Source organism: Giraffa tippelskirchi, chromosome 4 (assembly GCF_054371585.1).
Source record: "Giraffa tippelskirchi isolate mGirTip1 chromosome 4, T2T-mGirTip1v1.2.pri, whole genome shotgun sequence".
Classification (NCBI taxonomy): Eukaryota; Metazoa; Chordata; class Mammalia; order Artiodactyla; family Giraffidae; genus Giraffa; species Giraffa tippelskirchi.
In genome coordinates this window covers 136516205-136528498 of record NC_137278.1, presented here as the reverse complement: position 1 = coordinate 136528498, position 12294 = coordinate 136516205, and the positions used below count along the sequence as shown (strand labels likewise).

Genomic DNA, 12294 nt, shown 5'->3' with positions numbered 1-12294 from the left:
GAACTCACTATCATCAATTGCATGGAGATGAAAGTGAAGCCAGGGACTGACACGAGGATCAGGGAAGCAGCAGTATCTCATCTCTAGTAGTAACACTAATGTTTATTTAGGGTTTATTCCATAGCAGGCACTATGTGGTTGAACTCACAGAGCCTTATTAATGGGGAATCATTCAAGTTCTTGCTTTCTACCAAACAGTCAAGAACTCAAGGTCAGTGGAGAGCTACCACCTCACCACACCCACCCTCAAAAGCAACTAGAAAATAAGCAGGAAGAGCTCTTCTGTGAGCTAGGACAGATCTGATGGAGAGCTGGACCCACATCTAATCACTACCAGGTAAAGGATGACAGATTATTTGTTTATTCTGACAGTCATTCTTCAACATTTAACTAGTTTACAGCTGACCATCCCGTGAAGCACATAAATGTATTCACTTATCCAGGACATGTTTTGCAAACTAGTCATCTTAGTGGCGACTTCAGATAGTTCTACTGATTAAAATTTAACATTCTGGGGATACTTAGTTTGTTTTTTTTTTTATTTTATTGGAGTATACTTGATTTACAATGCTGTGTTCATTTCTGCTGTACAGCAAAGTGATTCAGTTACACATACATATTCTTTTTCATTATATTATCACAACATATTGAATATAGCTCCCTGTGCTGTATAGCAGGTCGTTGTTTACCCATTGTATATGTAACAGTTTGCATCCACTAATCCTGAACTCCCAACTTTTCCTCCTCCACTCCTCCTTTACATCCAGCAATGGAATACTCTTTGGTCATTAACAAATAGATTATAAGCAAATGTTTATTTGCATGGTATAATCCTCAAAATATTTTGCTAAATTTTAAAAAGCTATAAAATATTATGTCCAGTGTGATTCAATTTTTAAAATAGTATATCTATTCATTTTAAATAGACATGTATAACTGAAAGTATTAGTAAAAACTATCCCCAGCAGAGTAAAATTACTGATGATTTTTTTCTTCCTTCTTTGCAATTTTTCCTAATTTGTAAAATTCACTGTAAGTATTACATGTAATATTTCAAATCTGCAGGATAATTAAAACTTCCACATTCTAGAGGATTCATCCATCAGTACTTGAGAGTGGGACTTGTGCTACTTCCCCAGGAAAAGCCTGGCCCTGCCCTTGAGAATCACCTACTTGAGCTACCATAGGCAAACATAGGTACCTTCTGTTCAGGCACGTCCTTCTTGGCTCCTCAATTTTTGTAAAAAAATAGTCAGTATTTTCTCCAACTCAATTGCTGCTAAGGCTCAACACTTAAGTCTCACTTAACTGTCAACAAAGAATAACTGTAATTTAGGATTTATCAGAGAAGTCTAACCTGAATTTAATATTATTTTCAAGGCACTGGAAAAAGCAATCTATGTGGACTATTGCCTGGAAGACAAGGTATTTTATCAGGATTTCATACAGGAGGTGCTATTGTCATTTTGAGCAATAAAAGTTGGTTGCACAGAACTTTCGTGCACACTGCCTAGGGCCTTGCAGGCAGTATTGCTTCAAACACCCTCAACATAGATGCATGTTACTGGCATTGTTATAGATTTCATTTTTCTGAAGTGCACTGTGTCTTAATGCGACCAGTTGACACAAGGCCTTCTGAACTTGTTCCTTTAAAGGCACTCAATACGTTTTCCCATAAAAGGTCATAGGAGACTTCAAAAGTTAAATAAAAATAAAAGAGCTGAGTAACTAAAAAAAAAAAAAAAAATAGGTCATAGGAGAAATATGTCTCTGGTCTTAGAATGAAGAATAGTTGCATTTCCTTAATCACCCAACTGGATGTCTATTTTTTCTTTGCCCTAATTCATATATTTCATTTTATTTTTATCTTATTGCCCTGTAGATATCTCTATGAAAGTGAAAGTGAAAGTGTTAGTTGTTCAGTTGTGTCCAACTCTTTGTGACCTCATGGACTATAGCCCCCCAGTCTCCTCCGTTCATGGAGTTTTGCAGCAACAATACTGGAGTGGGTAGCCATTCCCTTCTCCAGGGATCAAACCAGGGTCTCCCACATTGCAGGAAGATTCTTTACCGTTTGAGCCACCAGAGAAGCCCAGATAGATATCTCTCTATATACCACTTTAATCTTTTGTAAAAATCAGCAGAGAATAAACAAGTGTTTGGGCAATGATGAAACTAAAGAGATCGGTGAGAATAAGACTAAGTAAAGAAAGAAAATGTCAGCAATAAGGGAAAAAAAACACAACAAAGCACAAGGTCTGTGAGGGTAACATGTGGGTAGGGGCTATCACAGTGGACAGGTAAAAAATGCTGGACTCAAGAATTGGAATGATGCCAAGTGTGAAATAAGTCAGAGAAAGACAAATACTGCATGATTTCACTCATATATGGAATGTAAAACCTAAAACAAATTAATAAACATAACAAAACAGACTTATATATACAAACAGGTGGTGGTCAGAGTAGAGAGGATTTGAGGGGAGGAGATAAATAAGTGAGGGAGACTCAGAAGTACGAACTTCCAGTTATAAAATAAATGAGTCATGAGTATGCAATGTACAGTGTGGGGAATATAGTCAATAACTATTTGGTATCTTTATATGGTGACAACTTAATCTCTCTAATGCTTATTTTTCCTATCTGTAAAATGATAATGAGAATAATGACCTTGCCATATGATCGACTTCTGTGGAATTTTTTTCTCTAGGATTATCAAGTCCTTTATATGAATTTACAGATGAGGAACCTGAGGTTCAGAAGAGGTAAGCAATTTACATGAGTCACAAAGCCAGTCAGTCTTAGAGCTATGACTGGAATGCACACAGTCCAGCTCCAGATCTGTACCCTGAACCATTATCTAATACATGATGATAACATGAGCTAACACATGGAATGCACTGAGCACCCTGCCTGGCATATGATAAGCCTTTAATAATTATTGGTTTACTGCTGCTGCTGCTGCTAAGCAAATGAAAAAGTGAATTACCAATACAGATGATTTTAATATCATAAAAAATATCCTATATCTCAAAAACAGTATTTATTTACATAAATGTTATCAAATTTATAGATAATATAAATGAATAATTAATAATAAATTTAGCAAGAATAACTGGAAAGCTTGAGAGCTAAGCACAAAGATTCGCATAAATATATTCATCTTGGTGTTATTTATTAAAGTTAAAAAAGAAAAGAGTTAAGTATCCAAAAGTAAGGAATTGATCAAACAAAATACAGCATATATCTATACACAGACAAATTCTGGATTAAAATATGACAATTTCAACATAGTCTTCTTCGGGTGATATGATTTGTATGAGTTCTCCTATTTCTTTATTATACTTATCAGGATTCCAATTTTTCTACAATGAAAATACATTGCTATGCTAATTTGAAAAAAGTAAACATTATTTTTAATCGAAATAAATCAATATAAAGCCCTACATATAATTTTAACAAGTCTACTTTGTAGGAACACTAAGAAAGGATCTGTCTGACACCAATCTGCCTTCAAGGACCTATCTGATAAAGGCTGGGTATATCAGTATACCCTTACTATGTCTAAGGTGCTAAAAAAAATTTTTGAAACTGTTGTAAGAAGCATCAGATAGAAAGTGCATAGATAATATGAAATCCATGCTGGTCAAACATTTGTAGAGTTAATATATTCAACTCTAGGGACCAAACAAAACATCGTCCATTTAGATGGGATGGTTTTGAGGGTGTAATCTGGAAGAAGGCTAGGCGAGTTTCACGTCCCTGTGAAACAAAGCAGGACCCTGTGGTCTTTGCTCTCCCCACCATGTCCTCTGCCTGTCTTTTGTCTGTGGAAAACTTTAGTCAAAGAATAAGTTTAATCAGAAAAGTGAGAACAGATGGAAACAAAGGAAAACAATCAAAGGAGACCAAATAATAATGTAATCATTAAGCAAAGTCAAGGACCTCTAGCACTTTCTCAAGGGCTATAGATAATATTCTGAGCCATATCCTGTGAGCTGTCTTACAGATACCAAAACACCAGGCAGAGAAGTTAACTGCATGATGACCAGACTGTGTCCTGGACATAAGCTGCCACAATTTTGAGAACTAGTCTCAAAGAAATGGTAACGAATAGACCTTGGAACTGAAGATTAACCACACCTAAAACAACCAAGATGACACTGGTCAGACCACTGATGACCAATTTGAAGATGATTGTCAGAGCTGGCTGTGCTGTCTCTGCACGTAGCCCCCTCCTTCTATCTATAAAAGTTCTTGCACCACTGGTTGCCAGCGGGGAGGAGCTGATTTTTGGACAGATGTCCATCCGACTTTGCCCCGTTTCCAGTTGCTGGCATCTGAAATAAAGCAAACTTTCCTTTCCACCAACCTGGCCTGTTTATTGGCTTTTGAGCAGCAAGCAGCTGGACCCCACCACATCCTTTCAATATCTACAAATGGGGTAGTGGGAAAAAGCCACAGGGCAGAAAAATATAGTGCCTGAAATACAGGGGAAATTTTCTTAGCAAGCAGAAATAATCAGCAATAAATCAGGCTGCTCTGTGAAGGAACAATATCCTTTGCTGTATGTGAATCATGTTGCCCAAAGCCCAATGGAGAAGGGCAGGGTCACAGTGGTGTAAGCACAGAACTCCCCTGATATCAATCACCTGAAGACAAGGAACAGAAACACACCAAGGGGGGAAATTCTAGTGAATCCTTGGGAGAAGGAACTCTCCCTTTCTTGCTCTTATTCTTCAAGAGACTAAGTCAACTGCTCAGTGAATGTTTGGGTGACATCCTCCTCTGAAAAACAAGCCAAAACCTGGGAGGAAAAAAAACCCAAGTGAGTGGCTTGTGATGTTACCATAATCCTTTGGGGTTAAAAATAGAATTAGATGGGGTCTTAAATACTGTGAGTAATCCAGGAAGAATGTGATCAGGAACCCTATTCTATGAGTCGATTTTCTATATTTTGTTCTCCACATATATTTGGCCTTTAGTGTTTAGCAAAGATTTGCAAAGTCCCAGACTGTCCCATCTCTCATAAGGGAAACCAGGAAAAGAGGTTTCTGCTCACATCTGAATAGGATCATTAACTCCATTATATATGTAAAACACTTTACATATATAAACTCTTTGATCCTCACAACAATCTATGAAGAAGGTATTATTACTATCCCTGTATTACAGATGAGGAAATTGAGGTTATGTAATTTGCCCAAGGTCCACCAATAGTCACAAAGGGGGTACTCAAAATATAAACACGAAAGAACTTTCATTGTCAGAACCGTGGCTATTCTTTCAGGAAGGAATTACTTTAATTTGTTTGATATTATTTAGCAGCAATTTATGTATATTCTAAGTGTCATGAAAGAATTTTTTCTTCTCCCTCTCCACTCCTCCTCACTACTCCCACCAGCTCCCAAATCATGTTTCTCACATGTGTGAGAAACTAGGAAATACCAGATAGCATTTTGATTCAACACACATCCAAGAATAGCTATAACTATCACAATCTAAGAAACACGTTGAAAAAGAATGTATTTGTCCATGATTAAAATTTTAAGACTATTAAACTCTAAATCCAAGCAATATCTTAAAAGAAATAGAATACAGTATTTTTGTGGCTATCTGTTTATCAATTAAGAAGTATGTTTGACTTTAACTCTGAGTAGGATATCTCATGAGGAAGTTAGTGATTAATAAATGGGTATTAAGAATATGGTAACTTCTGTATGCTCTTAGCAACACCAAAAACATCAGCTCCTTCTGCTTTTAAGCTGATCTCAATTACCTGTGTTTGTGATTTTGCATAATATAGCAAAATTATTCTTGATGTTTTAAACCAATCCTGTTATCTTGTTTTTATTTAGTTCTCTTTAATGTGTTAATTTCACTATATAAAATGAAAACACAGGAAACTCCAGCAGTCACACATACCTGTGATCCAAATGGTGAATGGAGAGGATCACTCCAGAATTTAAGTGGGTCTGTTTTAGGGTCACCAGAATAGTAAACTCATGTTTATTTCTCAGCTTCTGAAAAAACTGTTCAGCTGTAGCGGTGGAGGCTTTTATACTTCTGGGAGTATCTAAAAAGAGAAACAAATAGTAAATAGACTAGAATTTAGTTTTATAAAGTATCCTTTATAGGCAACATCTTTCAGAAACATTACAAGTAATTGCTGATAAATATAAAGCTCCAGACTGTCCTGGTAAATTCTTTCAGAAACACTTTTTGTTACACATAACACAGACAGTAAACCACATGAGTGACTGAGCTTGTATTTCAGGGATCTTTCTTCAAAAATATCTTTGAGACAAGAAGTCAAAGAAGCCTGTCGAAGGAGCCTGTTTGAAGAAGTGAGCTTCCAAGTTTTCTGCTCACACTCTTCCTATATCCTGGATACCATGGCCATGTCAGTGTCAAAACGGAACAAAAAGATGTCCTTCTGAGAAAAGGACCTAAGAGACCATGATAGAGCCATTTAGCTTTTCTGACACCTTGTGACAGAAAACTGGATTTAAATCAATGTGCTACCTTTCACATTGATATCTGTAGCCAGAAGGCTTGCTATAAATAGATTTTTTAAAAGATCATTGAAATTAGTCACTCTCAGCCTTTTGTGCACTGGATGAAACATTAAGATCAAATTATCATACCATATTTTTTAAAGAAATGCAGAGAACTTAATTCCCACATCCCTCTCCCCTGGTTTAAAGAACAACTAGACAAGAGGTTTGAGTGGGAGAGTAGATTTTTATCCTGCACTTCCCTTTGGTTTAGTCTTCCAGCTCCAACTTCAGGACTCACAGGATATGGGAAAAATAGCCAGGGACAGACTTAGTGGACATGATAAAGCCTATCATTCAAGCCATCTGCCAACAAAGCATAACACTTTCCTATTCAAAGTGTGAGCAAAAGGTTGATGGGACCCAGAACACAGTTTCTGTTGTTATCAAATCCTTCCACTCTTTTCTATGTTCTAGACTAAATAGACTAGATAAGGAGCTCTCAATGGGGAAGATTCCTGCAATGGGAGAGAAAACTCCTTCCTTGAAGACTGTCCTACAAACCCCAGAGCATTTACACCCCTGGTCCTACCCCAGTGTATGCCAGTGGCACCCAATCCTAGTCACTGTGACAACCCAAAGTTCTCCCACACATTGCCAAGCATTCCCTTGGGAACAGTGTAGCAGAAATCAGGTTCAGAATAACAACCTTGATGAAACAGAGATTATGGGATTAATCTAAAGTTCCCACTTTTTCAGCCCCACAAATTTATGGAATAAAAATGTAACCAATCTGGTTTGTGTACATCACTGAGAATGCACAGACATGGAGAAGCCCTCAAGATATTCATAAAATAGAGGAGGGAACAAATAATCCTAATAAAATAAAATAAATGCTATCATTTTCAGCATAAATACAAAGTGTTCTTTCAGGTAAATACAAAGTGTTCTTGGACCACAGAGGGAAAAGTAGCCAACATCAGTTGGAGGGAAGGAGCTCATAAAACAGATGGCATTTGGTCAGGAGTTACGGGCTTCCCTGGTGGCTCAGACGGTAAAGAATCCACCTGCAATGAAGGAGACCCAGGTTTGATCCCTGGCTTGGGAAGATCCCCTGGAGAAAGGAATGGCTACCCACTCCAGTATTCTTTCCTGAAGAATCCCAGAGACAGAGAAGCCTGGTGGGCTACTGTCGATGGGGTCACAAAGAGTCAGACATGACTGAGTGATGAACACTTTCAACTTCTTTACCAGGTAGAGAAGAGAGGGAAAACCATTCCAGCCATAGAAATAGCTGATGAAAAAGCACAGAGGTGTGAAAGGGCATGACATGGCTGAAGGAGCAAACAGCAGCCACTGCAGAATGCAGCTGGGCAGAAAAGCTGGACAAGATAGGCGGGGCTTTGTGTGCCAGTATAACAGATACTTGTCTTTGTCACCATCCACGATTCATTCTCTGGGTGAAAAAATTAAAATAAATAATAATAATTCTTATGTACCACTGAAAAACGATCCCATCTCACTCCTAACCCACAGCTTCCTCTGTGCTAGAAGGACTCTGATCCATCAAAGCATCACCTCTTCCTGTCCACAGTAACTGATTCAGGAACAGGCACCTAACCCAGGACAAGGAAATCAGGTTCAGGATACTGGTTCAAAGTTTCAGGACAAAGAAACTTCCATGTTTCCAAAAAGAAACTTCAGTTCTATTCCATAGTCACAACCAAAAGCCTAACAATGATCTGCAATTTCAGCCATGGTTAATGTAATACTTTCTCCCCAGACTCCATCAAGGAGAAGACAGGCTTTGCAGAGATGCAGTCCAATTTCTCTGAGCTCCAAAACCTTCCGCTTCGTCAAGGAGGCACATAAGATGTGACTCTGCGAGAAGAATTTGCCTAGTGTTAACTTTTACTCTACTCCAATTTACAAACAAGTGAATTATTCACAAATTCCATAACTTCATTCTAATTTATAGATACAAGCAAATTAAAACTGAATTATAAATATTTATTATGCTCCTCCCTCGCCCACCTTTTTCAGGCTTGAGTTTGATTTAAGGTAGAGCTTGAGCAAAATCCTTTGTCTTGCTGCGCAGGGTGATAGATGGGGACTCAAACGAGAGAAACAGAGGAAGAACTACACTGAATATGGAAATGATGATCAGAGTCACCAATAGATGCAAAGGCATGGCCCAGCGAGGTTAAGCTCCTACAGTGAGAGAAAAGAAATTGAGAAAAGTATAGCAGCTGCCTGACAAGGTAGAACTTTAGAGAAGAGATGCTTAAAGAGGATTTTTAGAAAGTTTCATCATTTGGTACTCAAAAGAAAACCTCTGTTATTTTCCATTGCTTTTGGAGTCAGATTTGTGAAGGGTTGAGAGGCTGTATTATTTTTGTGGGTTTTGTTTGTCTTGTTTTCAGATGAAATGACATGTGAAGACTGACCTTATGATGAAAGGAAGAAGGACATAAAAATGGATTACACTGAGTATCCTTGGTAAAAAATGCACATCACCATGGTTGAAAACTTGGTGAAGGCAAGTGTAGTTGAAGAGAAATCATTTTGTAAAAATTGTTCAATCTTCATTTTGGAAACATTTCTCTGGTAGCCATATGGAAGGTTATTTGAAAAAAGAAAAAAAAATTGAACACAGGGAAAATACTTGAGAGACTACCAATTCACATGATTGTTGACTTTTCGTTAAGTTTCGCATGGTTTGGCATTTACCAGGAATGGTGATATGGAGCTACTTACTGGTCATTTCACTGCCTGTCAGGAACGCTGATGCAAGAAGGGCCAAGTGAACACCAGATGTTATTTGCATTGAGATTCAGGAAGTGCTTAAGGAGACCTGCAGGGCAGAACCATCCTCTATCCTACCAGGGTGGTAAGTACGGTCCCAGAAGGTCTCTATCCGGCTTAGACTTAAGCCTATTCATTCATGGGGTCACAGTTCAGGACAAGCTCTCTCACCTGTCCAAGCTCTCTTCTTGGCCCATTACACTTCCTGTTTTGCTCCCTCTATGAGGATTAGGGTGACTTGCAAGAACGGACCCTCCAACACTGAACATGTCCTGCAGAAGCTGCATTCAGTCTACACTTTACTGACAGGAAAAAATGAAATTCTTTTTTTCCATCTTGATTAACCAGGTTCATGGTTATAGAGTTTTAAAAACTGGGGCTGGCACGAATCTGGCATTCCTAGTCCAGAAGCCTAAGACACAGTGAAGGGAGGTTATTGAATGAGACAGAGAGAGCACCTATAGGAGGCAGAACAATTTTCAGCTTTCTGTCAACAGAACACCATCTCCCACCAACCCTTACCCCACCCTAATGATATTTACATCTATTGTCCTCCCTTACAAACATGTTTTTGAAGAATCCATTATGTCTGAGTCTAAGAAGGACTTGATAGGGGCCTGAACTCTGTGAGTAGCTCAGAAAAAATAGCAGGGGTTGAATTCAAGAGGTTTTTAGAAAGCAGAGTCTAAACAATTTGGTCACCAATAAAACACATGCAGAAGGTAAAAGAAACAGAAAAAAATTGAATCCAAAACTCCCAGCTTGAGAGACTGAATGAAAGGAACTGCAGGACGAGCATAATGGTACCCAGATGGGATTTCAATTTTAGAAACGGTCATTCTGAGGTGTTCAGAGACGTGCATGTGGACATGTCCAGTAGGAGGCTGGCTCTACAGAACCTGATCTCAAGAGAGAGGTCAAGGTTGGCAGTATAAATGAAGAGGTCATCGGAATACAGCATCTAAAGTGATAGGCATGCCTGAGTAAATCATAGGAATGAGAGGAGGATAAAAGGATGGACCATAAAGACACTAGATCTGTAGAACAGCAGGGACAGCATATATAACTTTATATATGTACTACATAATGCTTCACATCTATACTATACAACATGTGTCTTTCAAAAATGTATAAATAATATATTTTCCCCTTTAAACCCCCATTGCATTTTATTCTCACAAAGCTTAACAAAGACAACTGTTATCACTTCCTTTTTCAATGGGAAAAGCAAACCAAGGAACAATTCTGTGATTCACCCAAAGGCAGCCAGGATGCTAGAGGTGTAATGGATGACAATTTTTGGTCCAATATTCCTTCCACTAAATTGCCCTGCCTTCTGAACGCATCCTAACCTATGCTCAAGTGCCTCTCACAAACAGAAAAGCAAATTCAAGAATATCAACACAGAAAATAATGTAGAAAAAAGTAATTATATAAGACAATATTTTTAGTTCCTTAAGTGACTAGCTTAGTAGTGATTTTAAGAAAGGTCACTTTCCTCATTTGCATTTGTTTTCCAATTAGTAAAGTTAGCATTCTTGCCTTCTATTTTCATCTCAAAGATTATATAATGTTCAGAGAGACTTCTTAGTTCCTGTGATTATTATTTCAAGACCCAACTCTATTCCTCACCAGAAAATCAAGGCAGAAAAACCACCACATGAGAATAATTCTATTTTATTTTAGTTATCATTTCAATTTTCAGAATTCACAATTAAATTCAGGGATGTATTAAGCAATTCCTCAACAAGGCCTCCTGTTAGGAACCACGTATAAAAAATAGAATGTGTGTGGTGGTTCTGAATCCAGAATAATGAGTTTCCAATGCCAGCTATACAGATGACTAGCTGTGCTTGGCATGTAGCAACACCATGTGTTGGCTTTTCACATTGATACATATTATTATTACTCTCACAAGCAATGAGCCTGTGGTACCTACTCAAACTACCAAGAACCATTATACCCTTCTGACTTTCTGAGCTTACTTTCATTCTAAGTATCTCAAACTCAGCCACAAAATACAAGTTTCCACATATGAAAATTGACATAAAAGTTTCTGGCAATGTAAATACTGCATTGTTTTAAGAGTCTGAAAAAAAAAAAGTTTCTGGCAATGAAATTATTCTTAGGATAAATCTTGCCTACCACCCTCTGTTTCTAGAGAACTGATCATTCTCTTATGGACAAAAATCAAAGTGAACTGAATTTCTTTTCAAAGAAGAAGTGACAAAGATCATTTAAACTGCCTCTTTAGAGAAAAACAGGCTAAGAAAATGCTACTAGGAAGCTGAACAGAAGAACTTACCAACACGCCCATACTATACAAGGTCTTTTTAATTGGAGAACTGCTTGAATTTAAAGCAAAACTTTGTTTCCATGTTTTCCATATTTATTGTGTGCAGAGCCTAAAAATCCCACCAAAAACACAAGTGGCATTTTCAAGTAGTTATTAATAAATAATAAAGCAGGTGAGAAGCAATCACATCAAAATACTCATTTTTAGTCATGGGACTTCCAGAATGGAGAGATGAGCTCATACGTGAATGCAGAGTAACCCCCAACCCCAAACCCTCCCACACACACAGTTAAGGGGAGAGAGGAGAGTGAGGGTGAAATAGAGAGAGACTGGTTTCTTTCTAAATCAAAATGCAGCTGAATGCAAGTGTATCTGTGGTCACAAATATGGATGTTTACTGATAAAGAATCCAACTGGAGCTTCTTTAAGTACTAATTTTTGTGCATTAGTAGTAAAAGAAGGAATCTGTCCATCTCCCAATAACAAAGCAATTGTTAATGATTCTTTCCTTCTTTTGCACTTAAACTGCATCACTACTACTGCCATCATGAATCTAATGAGTCTCTGCCCCCTGACAGGTCTCTATCCTGTCTGCAGTATGTAGAAACCTAAATTGATTTCCTGCCACATAATCAGACTAATAAAAATAAAATGTGCAGATTCAATCATTAAAAACAGTCTATCTCAGGCATAGAATGG

General features: G+C 37.8%; 1 protein-coding gene across 12 annotated transcripts in view; it reads right to left on the bottom strand.

The window, feature by feature from the left end:
- The window catches only part of NELL2 (neural EGFL like 2), a 457071-nt gene that overhangs the window by 302540 nt on the left and 142237 nt on the right, over nt 1-12294 (bottom strand). For all 12 annotated transcript variants that reach the window (XM_081593579.1, XM_081593571.1, XM_081593572.1 and 9 more), the window contains one exon: nt 5923-6073. In XM_081593579.1, coding sequence (XP_081449705.1) covers nt 5923-6073 — 151 coding nt within the window. The remainder of the gene's footprint in view (nt 1-5922; nt 6074-12294) is intronic.